Here is a 15,475-nt window from a genome sequence, read left to right as displayed (position 1 = left end):
GACTGTAAAATTGTGGAGGTTTAGTCTCCGGAGACTGTCATGTTAAGGTGGCTCCTTAGGGTAATCATTTATGGCGTTGCGCGCGCAAGTGTTATGTTTTGAATGCTGTTTTTGCATTCGTTTTCACATCCAGTCCTCTAAAACTTATTACATGCAATAAGCAATGATTAAATAGTGTTTTACTATCATCTCTGATAAAATTTTGGGTTTTAGTCTTGACTTACAAATGTTCCCAAAAATGTGTTTTTTACTTTTTTATAGCTTTACTTGTGATTTTCTTGAATTTCCTTCGGTGAAATCTTCCGAAATTTTCACAGCACATCGCATTATGCGGGATACGAATTTTAAAGACGAGAATAGTGGGGTTTGTATAGGCAGGTTTTTCGATTTTTGCAAATTTGTCTTTTACCGTTGCAAAAAAACTGGTCTTACACGGATTTCCCTGAAAACGAGCTCTGACTTATTAGTAAAATATTTACTACCAGTCTGCCAAATTTTACGGAATTTCACCGAAGACAACGCGAGAAAATTCACTGACAGTTTTGCTTTCTGTGCTCATGTTGACGTCATAAGATAAGGAAAAACACTGACGTTTTCCTTCGAGCATGCCCAGATTACTTGTGCTTTCGTTCTCAGCGCGCATGCGATCGTGAAACTGTAGAGAGCCACGTTAATATATGGCCAATTCGTTTCAAATTTGGACACCAAAAGGATCTTTGAGAGATCTTCACACTGGAAGCATAAAATCATACCCCCCTCCCGAATCAGACTTGATTAATTACCCCTCAAGGTTTTGAAACTTTTGCGCTTTACAATTTTACGGTCAAGTGAATATCTGATAAAAATCTGTACACCTGATACCCAATATATACAAGGAATAAGGTATTTTTGAACGTTTTCATTTTGTTACTTAGCATACTCCTCAATTCAATTTGTGATATCTTGTATGTCTGTTGTGGTGATTTAGGACATACCCCAAACAATACCTTTCAACTGGTATATTGCTTGTGGTCTTTTGATCTACTGTAAGTTATCATTTTAGAAAAAGATTTTTCTCTGAGGCTTAAAGGGTTAAAAGCTCTTTTTCAAATGAAACTTTTACTTTTGTGGGAAATTGTAATGGTTATTATTAATTGGTAACAGGACATTGTGTTGTCTAATTCAGTCTCTAATCATACTCATGATTAACAAATCGGACTACCGCTTCGGACACCTGTAATCGGACAGTTACACGAGCCAATCATTTTAAGTCCTCTCCACCAAATCCACCAATCATAACATTGATTACAATCACCACAGTAATGAATTCAAGAGATTGACTTTGTAAAATTATGGAGGTTTAGTTTCCGCTGACCGTTTCAGTTGAAAGAAACTTAACTGCAATTTTGCCAGCTATTCTCCATATTTTTAATTGATACTTAAAAATGACGATTAAAAGCTGTTTTGTCTTTTCAAATGAAACTTTTACTTTTGTGGGAAATTGTAATGATTATGATAACTTGGTAGCAGGACATTATGTCGTCCAATTCGGTCTGTAATCATACTCGTGATTAACAAATTATATGCCCGCTTCGCGGTCGTCTGATTTTGTTAATTACTTGAATGATCACAGGCCGAATTGGACTCCACTCAGTCCTATTACCATTAAAAATAGCCATTGGGAGAACCAATCATGATCCAGAACTTTGTCATAGATGCAATTACCTACGAACTCAAATCGTCATAGGAGGTCGTTCTTTTCAAGTTCTAGACTACGAGTGGTCCCTCTTTCGCTTAGTCCGTCGTGCGTGACGCGAAAGAAATTCGCGAGAAAAAAATGGCTGCGCGAATGCTTCTCGCCTCCAGGATTTCGCGCGGCCATTTTTTTCTCGCGGTTTTCTTTCGCGTCACGCACGACGGACTGAGCGAAAGAGGGACTACTCGTAGTAGTCCGTGAGCCAGGCAGCCACATTTAGGCTGTCGGTATCATTCAGGGTGAATAAGTTTCCTGGTGCTTTTTGAAAGGCCCTGCTATTGTAGACTGGTACATGATAGCACTGGATCGATGGTAGCTCCTCCACGCTGACTGCATTTATTTGCACCCCCTCCCAAGCTGTAGCACATTAGGCCCGAGTTAATGTTCAATTATAGGCAGCTACAAATGTATGCAATAAAATTAAGTGTGGAGACATAATTATACTTTTAAGAGTCTACATAATGTGTTTGAGAACATTTTGTTTAATACGCGAGCCTGCAAATTTTGGTCAGCGGTTTGTTAATTTATGCCATGTCTGAGAACTCTGTTGCTTGATGTATCCGCCATTTTGAAAAGCCCAATTTCGTTAAGGTAAGTGTTTAAACTACTAGATATCTATCAGTCACTTAATTATTCCACAAAGTATGAATTTTATAAACATTATAGTTTTGTGCACTCTTAATTTTGAATGAACCAGTTTTAAAAACTTTGTTTTGATTGCAAAATAGCATGACAAAGACGACAGAGCTGAGGCACACTAGATACGAGATGCTCAGTAAAATATAATCTAGAGTACAAACAAACAAAGAAAAACAGTCCATTTCTGTCGTGGCAATCAATAGCTGGAAATCTCTTTAACCTTCTTCATAAAAACTCTACTATTTTTTTAAAACTTGCCCTCCTTTATGCAAAAAAAAAAAACTCTGCTTCTCGGTTTTTTTCTGATAATTCACCTTTTATCTACTTGGAACTTAAATTGTACTGTGTCTCATAAGAAAACAAATCAGCTCCCACTAAATCTTTTTTAAACTGTTTTAGAAATTAGCCTTTCAGTTCGATCTAAAGTTTGAAAATACTCGATCTATTACTGAGTGCTAATTTACTAGTGCATCTATAACGTATATGAAATCGTTGATATCATTTACGCTATTGTTTCAGAGCAAATAATAGATTTATTTATATTCTCCATTTACTGAGCTTGCGTTTGCCATTCAGATTGAATGGAAAAGGACAAGCACCAGTGCATAATACACTATGCTACATGTGATAAGGAGGAAGAACATCTTGTGTCTCCAAAGGACATCAGCTCTTGGCTGGCTTTGCTGGAAGCAGCCAAAGCTCGAAATCATCAACCAGTTTTGGATGTCGCCATAACAGTCGAAGAAAATCACATACCAAACATTGCATACCACCGAAAATGTAGAAGTCTGTTTACTATGAAAAGAGACTTAGAATCTATTAAGCAAAAAAGAGAAGAGTCAGTTGATGAAGACGCCAATCCCACAAAAAGGCAGTGTAGGAGACCATCCACCGCAGGGAGAGTATATAATCCTGTATCCATTTTCTGTAATAAGGTTAAATTCATGAAAAATCCAAAGTCAAGGGAGAAACTCATCCAGGCTGTACAACTGAGGGCAGATACGACACTCCGTCATTGTGCAATATTAAACAATGATGCAAGAATTCTTGCCATAACTAGCAGAGACATAGTGGCCGGAGAAGCCCACTACCACGCTTCATGCTATAAAAGTTACACCAACATTAAAACCAAAGAACGTGATCATGTAGGTGATAAAGAAGTGAACAATTCGTCACAGGAAACTGAAATGCTATCATACGAAGTAGCTGAAGTAAAAGCATACGTACAACTTTTTCATTAATTCCACATAAGAAGGTCGTACCAGTTGCCCAGCTTACAGAGAAACTGGAAGCGTTCATGTCCAGCAAGGGTGAAGCTCTCAAAACTGCCACGAAGACGAACATCCGTAGAAGGCTTGAGTCAGAACTGGGAAATTCTATCCATATTTTCCCAAATTATTCCGGAAAGTTGCTGTTAGTTCCTGATAGCTTATCGTTTAAGGATGTTGTCCTTGATAATGATAATCTCCGTAAAGAGCTAGCAATCTGGAAGGTGAAGCTAACTGATGACAACAAGATAACAGACCGAGCTTCATCACAGATCCGGGAAGTTATAAGAAGAGATATGAAACCGACTGCCCGGCCTTGCCACCCGTCTGATCTGTCAAATGCTGTGGAAATGCCTACCCAGCTGCATCGTTTTCTAGTTGGACTGCTAACTGGAAACCCTCAGAATGAAAAGCCATCAGAGAGAGTGTCAAATCGAATCCAGTCATTTGGTCAAGACCTAATAGATGCTGTCACATGCGGTCAGCATAAGCCTCCCAAGCATGAGCTCCTTCCTTATGCTGTCAAAACATTAACTGGAAACACAGAGATAATCAGGATACTTAACAAGTCTGCCCACGGGATGTCATATACTCAGCTTGAGGAAAACGACACCGCTTTGTGTCTACAAAAGCTGACATCAGGTCTGGACGAAAGAGTGTCACTTCCCGCCTCCATTAAGCCACACGTCTTCACAAACCTCGCCTGGGACAACATAGACAGAATTGAGGAGACCTTGTCAGGGAAAGGAACATCCCACCGTGTCAACGGAATCGTTGTACAGCCTAGACTCTTCGGTCCTGACCCACCGCCCAAAGATCTACCACGCATTGACAAAAGGAAACAGAGGACTTTGAGCACACAACATCAACCCCAACTTGACGTATGTCGCTGGCCCTCGTGTATGACCACATCCTCTCAAAACCAAGGATGACTATGCTGGTGAAGCCAACAAAGCTGCGAGAAATGCAGAGCAGAAAAACATGCTATGGATCCTTGCTAGGCAAGTGAATTCAAAGGTCCAAAAGGTGCCTAGTTGGACCGGATTTAATACCCAAACAAGGGATCAAGTTCAAGTAACACCAGATGTCGTAGAGTATCTCCCGACAATAAATGCTCCAGCAACAGAATTAACAACAGTGTTTGAGATCCTTAACCAGTCAGAGGAAATCAGGAAGAAACTTGATCTATCATCAACTGTCGTTGTCATGGATCAAGCACTTTACGCAAAAGCAGCGGAAATTGCATGGAAGCAAGACCAGTTTTCGAACATTGTTTTGCGAATTGGAACATTTCACACGATTTGCGTTGCATTGGCTGTCCTGGGGAAACTATTTGGAGATAGCGGTTTGAAGGACATCTTCATTGAATCATAGATAGTTGCCGAGGGCTCCATAAGTGGTGTTATTGATGGAAAGCATTACAACCGTGGCGTGCGGGCACACAAGTACCTGTATGAAGCACTGATGAGGTTAGCATGGACTGAGTTCATGAGAAAGCTTGAGAGCAGCGATCCCAATCATCGCATCACAGTGGCGTCTTTTCTTGAGCAGGTGGATACACTGGCTAATAATTTGAAGGAAGAGAGCTTAGACCAGCTGCTTCAATGCCCAGTCCTGCCTCAAGTGATGACTATGTGGAGAGAGTTCCTGAATCATATTCGTCAAAGTAACGGTGAACTTTCAGCATTCTGGATGTCATATGTGGATATGGTAGAGGGAATAGTTCTTGGCTTGTTGCGAGCATCTCGTGAAGGTGACTGGGATTTACATCTCCATTCCGTACGAATGATGATCCCTTGGTGTTTCGCCTATGACAAGGTGAACTATTCACTATACCTGACTCCTTACTTTGCTCAGATGACAAATCTCGGTGACAAAAATCCTGAAGTACAGAAGGCATTCAAAGAAGGCAGTTTTTCCGTTCAGTTAGCCAGCAGCAATCCCTTTGGGAGGATTCCAGTTGACCAGACAACTGAGGTCACAGTTAACAAAGATACCCAGAATCCTGGTGGAACCACACGCTTTAGCTTAAAACCTGCAACTGTTCAGCGCTACTACCTCACAGCAGAATACCGAAGTGCATTTCTCGGGCAGTTAAGAAACATGGTACAAGGATCCAACTCGGAAACGCAGCATACAGAGCTTCAGTCATCAAGAAGAAAGAGAGATGAGCTCGCGGTTTCTTCCATAGTTGACCTCATCCAAGGCTGGGTTAATCCATTTTCCGAGAGCCAAGAACCGATTAGCATTTCAACTACAAAGAAAGCCCCCAGAGAGATTGCCACAGACCTGAAAACAGCACACGCGGTTGGTGAAAGATCTTACGCAAAGTTTAAAGAAGAGAGAATGGAGAACACTCCTCAAATCAGACAATTCCATGACCCTCTGAAGACCAACAAACTTAAGACATTCAGCGACATGAACAAGAAGAAACAGGTGCAAACCAACGACCGATCGATTATTTTGAAAGCAGACAGGTCCTTGTTTCGAAGAATCATAGTTATTGCACAAGAACGAAGCTTGCAGATAGATACCATCCTTTTACACCCTCTTGGACCACTTCCCTGGGCCTTGTCAACTCCAGATGGCCTTCTGAGAAAGACCAACAAGGCCTCCCTGGCATCACTGTTACAGAAAAATGTTCATTTCTCTGAGGAAGTCCCTGTAAATTCTGCTGCAGTTATTGATGGCATGTCTCTGGTGCAAAGGCTAAAGGGAGATCAACTGACGTTTGGTGATGTCACTATCACTGTCCTGTCTATGGCAATAAAAGAAGGGGTGTGGTATAACAGAATAGACGTCGTATTTGACACCTACAAGGAGTTATCCATTAAGAACAGTGAGCGGCAACTGCAAGGTGAAGAGCCAGGACACCAGCTTGTTAACATTACTAGCACACAGATAGTTAGGCAGTGGAGGAATTTCCTGACAAGAGTGAGCAATAAGACGAGTCTTACCTTCATCGTCAATGAGTGGAGAAAGGAAGCATGCAGACAGAAGTTGGAGGAGAAACCGTTGTATGCCAATGCTGGTGATACATACTACAGAATCACCGCGAAAGATAGTGAGGTTCCAGCACTGAGGTCTCAACAGGAAGAAGCAGATGGACGACTACTGCTCCACGCTTCCCATGCAGCTAATGAGGGCTTCAACTCTGTTCTTGTCTGTTCGGAGGACACTGATGTATTTATCATGTCCTTGGCATTTAGCAATGAGATAGGAGCTTCCCTGTTCATGAAATCTGGAACTCGTACACGGACAAAGGTTATTGACATAACAAAAGTTGCTGCCTCACTTGGTCCAGAAGTGTGCAAAGGTGTTCTGGGAATGCATGCATTCACTGGGTGTGATACTGTGAGCGCATTTGCAGGAAAGGGAAAGGCACAAGCATTGAAGCTATTAAAGAAGAACACAAGGAGCCGAGAAGCGTTAACAGAGCTGGGAAAAGAGTGGGGCCTATCTCCTGAATTAACAGATAAATAAGAGGAACTTACTTGTCTTCTTTACTCTAGTAACACGGTCACCACAAAGTCAGTGAGCTGAGGTACCAGCTGTTTTGTTCAGGAAGTGGGGAGATAGAAAGCCACCAGCTTCCTCCTTGCAGAGATTGTCTTGTGAAACATGCAAAGAGAGCAAATTATCACGTTGCCATATGGAAACGGTGTTTAGAGGAAGACCCACAAGTTCCGACTCCTGTTGGACAGGGATGGAAGATTGAGCATGAAGATGGTGTTGCCAAGTTAGTTGTTGACTGGATGGACGTAAAAGCAGCACCAGAGGCCATACTTGAGCTGTTAGCGTGAAACGGCACTAAATGATGCGTCGCCCCTAAATGTGTCTGTGTCACAAATGGCCTAAGATGCACTGATATGTGCAGGCTTGCTGAATGTGAGAACCAAGGTTCTGTTCAAGAGATCTAGAGTGCCGATGATGATGATGGAGTGAGCAGTGATGAGGAATATTAAACTGATCGCTTAAGAAGTTTCTGTGAATTCTCACAAGTACTTTCTATGTATGCTTTCTATGTATGCCAACTGGTAAATATAGAAATTAGGTCACGCGACTCATTTACTTAATGATATTCTTAGCTATGTCCACGTTAAAGAACATCAGAAAGAACGTCAGAAACATTAAAAAGAGCAGGTTGAATTAAAGTGGATTGGAGTGCCTCGTAGTAGAGTCTAACAATTATCTGTCATGTAAAAATGCCATTTTAGAGGCCCTGGTCACGTGTCCAGTGATGTAAACGACGTGATAAACAACACAAAAATACAAAAATGATATTTGTAAAGCAATGATACTGTTGAGTAAGTGTTTTGCAGATTTTGATGGACATTTAAAGCTAATGAACACACATATATATGTCAAACCAACTTCAGCCTCGTTTCCATGCCAAAGTTGTGCTCTGGTCATGTGACTAATGAAATGAACCATTCGTAATTAAAAAATGTATGTGTGAAACAATGGTACTGTTGTGTATGTGCTCTGTTCATTTTGGTGGACATCTGAAGCTACTAAGCACAAAACAAGCTTCAGCCTCGTTCCCATGCCTGAGCCACACTTTAAAGAGCACTGTTATCCACTAGCTACCATAGAATCATTGCTATCGTGCTTTTCCCTACTATTTATGGTCTAATCTACTAGAAAACCACCATAAACTTTATTCACCCCAGATGATACCAACCAGCCCTACTGGCTCACGGACTATAGTCTATTCAAGTTCTTGAAGTCAAACTCTGGAACGCTCCTTTGAATTTGTGCAAGAAGAGCACCATTTGCTCTTTCAACGATAACTCTGCTCTTAAAAAATATTTTAAGCTTAGGAATTCTTAGCTTATGACTGTGCATGTTTTAAACTAGAAATTCAATTCATGTACACATCTTTTTTTCTTTGTCATATTTTAGAATTTTCGTTTTTAGATGTATTTTAAGCAGTGAACTACTAGTGTAGAGGGACACTTGTTCATCAAGGATTCTGTTGTGTCACCCTCTTAAAACTTGTTGCTTACTTACTTTGACGTAAGTTTATTTGCTTCACAACATAGTGAAGTGAAATTGTCTTCTCAGGAATCTTTGACACCTGTTCTACTTAAATGTTTCCCTACATCTACCCAGTTCCAGCCTCTTTCTCTTTCTCCTTTGTAGTTTGTTCTTTCCGCAAGTCGTCGCTTTTGGTTTTTGGTCAATATTTCCTTTTTCTCTTTCTTCTTTTGCTGAGAATTTACTTCTTGGTCAGGTATTTGTTCCTCTTTAATCTCCTGTCAGCAGGAAATAAATCTCAATACAAACAGCACTCTAACTCAGTCAAAATGTAACTCCTCCTCAGAAAATAGAATCCTGCAATTGCTCACTGATTGCAGGGAATGACAATATGACTATACAAACAAAATAAATGAATGAATAAAAAGAATGAACACCAGAACAGAAATAACTACACAGTGACAACTGGAATTACAATTGTTCCAGATGGAACAATTCAGTTCAGTTCATTATTCAAAATTCATTTCCCCCTAACCCCTAACAATAAATTATATTACAAAGACAAAGCAAAACATAACTTCATCTTGTTTGTGTAGTTACCTCTATATAAAGCCCGGCGTGCCCGATAATGAAAACCAATGATCAATATAATCAAGTCCAATCAATATAATCCATAACAATTAATCGATTAATATCGGAAATCAATGAAAGTCGATGATCAAGAGGGCCAAGTATCAATTTTTATTGATTTTTATTGATTGTTATTGGTTTTTCTTCCTTTATTTCAATTGCCACAAGAAACAAAATGGACAAGAGATTTGCTTTGTTCATGATGAAAGGAAAGCAATTCAAAGGAAAGTTTTACACCCGCTTTCAGTATTATGTGCATAGCTACTATCACTCAACATGCCATCTTTCGACATGCTATGTAACCTGGCCTACGTCAAAATGTAAGCACAAGTGGCTTCTTTACGGTTGAACTTGATTTTTAGTCATGGAAGATTGATTTATTTGATATCAAACTAAGGCTAGAAGCATCAAGAAAACATTCTGTGAGGGATAAATGCTTTGAATGTTTACATATTTCAAATATTAACTGAGCAGTAGCGGCCCAATTCTACTGGAAGTCACTACTGAGAGCCGTTCGACTACACTAAAATTGTTTGAATTATCCTGTAAGTTGGGAGTCCACAATCTTCTTCATTCATTTGAGGTCAGTAATTATCATATACTTGACATTTGCTCCACTAATAACCAGCAAAATTGCTAGTTTCACAGGTAAACAATATTTCAGCCATTTACACAGCATGTCAAAAGATAGAATGTGGAGAGATGGTCGAAAGATGTCACCTATGCACGTAACACTGAAAGCGGGTATAATTGTTCAAGCCCATTTTTGTTTGACTTAATTGCTTTCTTGACCATCTAATTTGCATTTTTAAACTCTGTTAACGATGGTAGCATCACTAATTAATGTATCATGAAAATGATTTTACATCTACCTCATTGTTTCATGAATGCGAAAATGTTACCATTAACTCTCTAAAGCCCTTTTTAGTATCTTAAACGTTTGACTAGATCCAAAAACCTCGCTTCCATGTTGAGACCTAATTAGTATACAGGGTTACATCGTCACATCATGTAATGATTGATAGATGGGTGATGGATGGTTGTCATATACAAACAGGATTGTCATGCAATAAGTCACACATGACAGATTTTTTCAAACAACTTCAGGCAAAATTTAATGCTTTTTTTTCAAAAATGTACATAAAGGGACATCTGGGGTCCTGATGACCCGCAACACTGAAAAACTATATACATATGCAACAAGGGAAATAAACTATGTACAAACTATATCTGATATCAGACGCATGTTCTGCTGTGGTGCTTGACTCCCCAAAGCAGTCCAACAGCTCTTGAAACAGTGGAACATGGAGATTTTCTTTTTCTTCTTTACACGACTTTTCAATTTGCCCATCAGGATTCTGATGCTACAGCAGCGTCTATCTATGCCATTTATGGTCTAAAAACTAATGGGAACCATGCCACTCTGTATGTCAAACAAAATGAAAACCCGAGTCTGAATTAAAATGGTACGGATTGGTTATCACCCGACGTAACTATTTAGATTTGTGTTTTTCCTAGGTAGCAGGAGAGAAACAAAAACAGAATCACACTTACTTCGTCTTGGATTTGGATCTTAGCAAAATGTAGTTATTTTATTAAGACTGTAACATCAATTCAATGTAATTCTAAAGTGAGTTCCCTTACCGATCTAACAGTAAAAACTGGTATTCACAAAAGGATAGATAATAGGACTATGGTGTGCATTGTTTAAAATTTCTTTGATTGATGTAAAATGTTTCTCTCAAGGGAACGGACAAGATGCATTCTAAAATGTTGTTGAACACACACTCTTTACTGCTTTCATTGATTCGACCTTTCGTGCATGCTACAACTGCTTTGGTATCCCTGAAGTAACAACTGGTATTCACAAATGGTGCATCCATTAAATGTTACTGTAGAGATAACCAGACATTTCCCTTTTTAGTGCAGAGTGCACTATTGAGATGGTTTTGGGGGCTGCCTGCCGCTAAGGTACTAAGGCGCTATGGCGCTATAGTGCTAAGGTGTAAACTTTAATGTTTGTCAAATTGACTAATTTCAATTAATTAATTAGTCTAGAGGCAAGGAAGTGGTGGGGTGGGGTGGGAAAGGTACATGTGTACTCTACGTAAAACACGTTCCATCTGCGCCAGTTGGGTGTGAACATCGCAAAGCTATATGTTTGTTTCAGGTAACCCCTTGCTCTCCTTGTGGTTGCATTCTCTTTAGAACAAAACCAATTTGCTCTAAACGCATGCCCAGGTTAGTTAGCATTTGTGGCTTCTATATTAGGTGGAGGATACATTGCATACGGAATCACATACAAATGTTGTGAGGTTTTCCTTATGGTAGAACTCAACAAGTAAGATGCATGCATTAGTGTTATACACTATGTTTCCACGCAGTATGTTATATGTCATGTCATGTGACCGAGGACAGCAGTTATATTTCAGATAGCACCACTTGTCCCTTTTCATTACAAAAGTGAAACGTTACTGTGGCTGCGTAGCTTTATGAATTACACACAGGTCGGTTCAACAAATATCATCTGCTGTTTTCAATCTACAATTGTGTGTTTGTTAGGGTTCAAATGTATTGCTTCTCATTAGCGGCTTGTTTATTTCTTGCCTTAATTGCGTCTGCAAGAGAGACCAAAAAGTTCCCAAGTTGGTGGCTTTAATACTCTGCAATTTGTAGATTTGTGAAAAAAGAAACCAGGAAAGTGCTCAAACATTGCTGCAGACTCCATGGCACCTAATGATAGCGCAAATTAGCTTAATCAGTCTTTGAGGAGACTTGTTCATATCAGTCAAGGAGCACTGTTTATACCTTCAATACTTTTTGTTGAAACGCTTCTCAGCGATCAATATTGTTGTGTATTAATTTTGAATTGTTTTCAGTTGTTAACAACAAAGGTGGCAACAGAAAAAAGAAAGTGGCATTTCGTGACTATCTGATAATTGAATTGGTTCCTGTTCATCCGTGATAAGAAAATTTACGTTTTGAGAAAAAACAAAATTGTTTCCCTTCCATTTCTTTGTCAGATATTTAACTTTCTTTCATTTATCCCCAAAAAACAAGCTCATCTTCCGTGTGTTTTGGAGAAAAAAAGGGTTTCATGTTACATACCTTTGTTAGGAAAACAATAGTATCAAGTTACAAAGTTGGCGTGAAGAGCTAAATTGTCATGTTTGTTCAACGCATTATTGAATTTAAAATGAACGAAAATCATCGTAAAACACCAGAGTAAAAGCTGTCATGACAAACAGTAATTGTAGGTAATTTTTGGACCTTGAATGAAAATACAACCTTGAAACGTACACACTGCTAAGGGGCATAGCCCCAGCAGACTACCAAGGTAGATACAAACCGGAAGTGAACCAAGCAGTGTTGAGTACTTATGGGACTACCGTGCCAGAGCTATCAATTGCACTCTGCACTATTTGAGATTGCCTCACTAGTGTTAATCGGGTCTTTTGTTGTTATCCCAGTTAGTTTTATATCCCTGGTATGTATTATCAGTTTTAATCTATGTCCGCTTAATTTGCGCGTGCTCTCACACAAGGTATTCATCTCCAACTGGTCTGTTATAAAGCCACCTTAAAAGCCACATTAATAACCAAATTTGAAATATTTGCTTGAGCTACTAATTATAATATTATAATATTATCATCGATTATATTGATTAAATCGACTGCCTTCCAATGATCGATTTTCATGGATTGGGCACGCAGGGTATAAATATAGATAAACTAAATCAACATAAGCTTACTTGCGCCTGTTGATCTTGCATAAGCTCTTCCTCGTGTTCCTTGGCCCAGTCAAATATTGAATAAGTCATAGCAGTGCCAAGACACATTTCACATTGTTCTACTACCCGGAGTCGGATGCTTTCTTTCACTTTAGAGTTGATGTGCTTGTTGTAAAATGCATCTAAATTAATAACTGGAAGCGAAGTTGGATAATTTGGGGGCCAGGAGATTTCCAGTAAGAATGATTTGTAATGGCCGTCTTCGCCGAACTTGTATTGAAAGGTCGTGGCGTTGACCTCTTTGAACCTTTCATCCGCTTCGTAAATAGAACGCAGAACTTCTCTTTCATCCTCTTGATCCTCGCTATAACTCATTTTGAACGATCTTTTGATCTAAAACAAACAGAAGGAAAGACCCTGGCCCATGCTACAAAACATTTTACAATACACTCCAAGGTTAACTTTCTGCACTGGAGGCTAGGCCGGCTGGAAGGGTCACTGGAAGGCGGACGACAAGGCCGACTGGAAGGCTGACGAATAGGTGGAAGTGGACTTGAAGACTTGAAGAGGACCGACCAAGAGGACCAGGACGACTGAAATGGCGTAAAATTTTGTCGTCCACGGTACGCTAGACCAGCGGTTATAACTGCCTTAGTACCTTATGTAGACCGACACGACAGGTCTCAAAAACCGCTGAGCATGCGCACTCAGTTCCCGCCTTCAAATGTTTCAAAATGGCGGACGACGAATAAGATTTCGTCACGTAATTCAGCCTTTCATCAGGCTGCTCATACATTTATTCAAACTTCCATAATCGGTTGAATTACGCCTTCGACGTTTCTAGTTTGCCTTGGCATTGTGTTTAGTGAGATCGGCGGTCATTTTCTACAGAATATTCACCCTTACCTGGTTCCCCCTTGTGTTAACGTTCGCTACTGGTGGAAGAGAAACTGGACTCTGATTTTCTCGTTTGTTAAGACGGCCCAGTGTTTGTTAAGCTTGAGATTTGGACTACGTTATCGTTGTTTCTTCCGCAAGGAAATATCAAAAATGACTTTTTTTTCGTTTCCATGGTTTTGAGAAAACACTTCCCAAAGGTATCATATGGTTGTAAACCGAAAGGAGCAGCTCAGTGAAGCTCTTTAACGATGAATAATGGCTGGATTAATGGCAATCTGACGGCAAGACCTCGTCCGAGCGGATGCAAAAAGTGGCTCTGTGAGTACAGACAAGTTGTTTTCTCATTACGCGTTCCTTTCGTGTTAAATACCATCAAGATTGTAATTCCCATCATTTAATCAATGCTCTATTGTAGTGTATTGCACGCCTCTCTTTGTTCATGTGAAATAAAATAGGATTTGTTTAGAATATCAAGATGGAGTTGTAGTCTTTCTTCTCAGCGTCACGGTTAGCTGTCGAATTTTTCCCGCCATTTCAAGGTGCATCCACTTTGAAAAATTTAGCTTACCTAACTCAAAACAAGCAACTGGATTTCTCTTAGATCTTGTTGTACTTTTTGTGGAAATCAATAATATGCGCCAAGGGACAACGGGCCCTTCGAGGCGGTAAAGAAAAGGATTACTCGATCAGATCGCTGTTAATGAAATGAATTAGGGGAGGGTATTTTTTCTGTTCTTTCGGTCAAATGAAAATTCACGGAAAAATATTAAACGAGACAACTTGTTGCTTTCCGCAAAGTTCCGCTGGTGACACCTATCAGGGAGGCTGACTAAAGTACCCCTAACATAACAGTGTTCGAGAGCCTGGACCACAGCAATTTAGCTTTCTTTAAACCCGAGCATTTGCAACAAACACTTAAGCTTAAGTTAATTCAAGCAGACGCACAGGAGCGAATAGTTTGCAGCAAACATTATATTTCGCCGAAATAGGTAGGTACATAAGCTTATATTCAAGCTTACTTCTCAGAATTAAAAATAATCGTACACTGTAGTAGGATGCAAGGTTGGTAGCATAAGCACTTCACTGGCTTCTGATCAGGGCATTGTAATGGTTTCTTTTGTTTTTGAAGCAATAAAGAAAAATTATCTTGCACCATACAATACCCGCATTTACTTTACGGAGCATCCCTAAAAAGGGCTTTCCAGCATCAGTACCAAAAGTTTAACATACAGAAAATGCTTTACTAGGTGACACAACTCAACCTAAAAGACTCAACTTATTGATTTTTAATAAAAACAGAGAGCCAGATTTATAAAGCACTCCTGGGTCAATGTGTGATCCAAGTATTGCTGGAATATAAAACCCAAAAAACAATATTTAGGATTTAAAGTGAAAAAAAAAATTACTTCATGAATCTGAATGTCAGAAAAAAATGTATCATTCAATGAAAATGTCTGTAAGAAAAAATACCAATCATTATCAAATCTTGTTTCCCCACAGGTTTACAGGTATAGCATCAAAATAACTACATCAGACCTTTTAAATCATTCAGCAGAATGCTAACTTAAATGTCGCCAGATTACAACATGAAAG

General features: G+C 39.5%; 1 protein-coding gene and 2 pseudogenes across 1 annotated transcript; 2 read left to right on the top strand and 1 right to left on the bottom strand.

Moving 5' to 3' along the window:
- Window positions 1-1,383: 1,383 nt before the first annotated feature.
- On the bottom strand, window positions 1,384-13,597 carry LOC110049590 (RWD domain-containing protein 4-like). The gene is made up of 3 exons (XM_089293516.1): window positions 13,004-13,597; window positions 2,082-8,900; window positions 1,384-2,051 (listed from the first exon to the last, which is right to left on the bottom strand). The coding sequence occupies exons 1-2, from the start codon at window positions 13,355-13,357 to the stop codon at window positions 8,706-8,708; spliced, it is 549 nt and encodes a 182-aa protein (XP_089149642.1). The 5' UTR covers window positions 13,358-13,597; the 3' UTR covers window positions 1,384-2,051; window positions 2,082-8,705.
- On the top strand, window positions 3,319-4,574 carry LOC149109240 (uncharacterized; annotated as a pseudogene).
- LOC149109239 (uncharacterized) lies at window positions 6,835-7,510 on the top strand (annotated as a pseudogene).
- Window positions 13,598-15,475: the final 1,878 nt, after the last annotated feature.

This window comes from Orbicella faveolata, unplaced genomic scaffold (assembly GCF_042242905.1).
Source record: "Orbicella faveolata isolate gen_17 unplaced genomic scaffold, um_ofav_v1 contig_25, whole genome shotgun sequence".
Taxonomy (NCBI): Eukaryota; Metazoa; Cnidaria; class Anthozoa; order Scleractinia; family Merulinidae; genus Orbicella; species Orbicella faveolata.
Note: the sequence above shows the minus strand (reverse complement) of the source record. Positions and strands in the feature narration are given on the sequence as shown.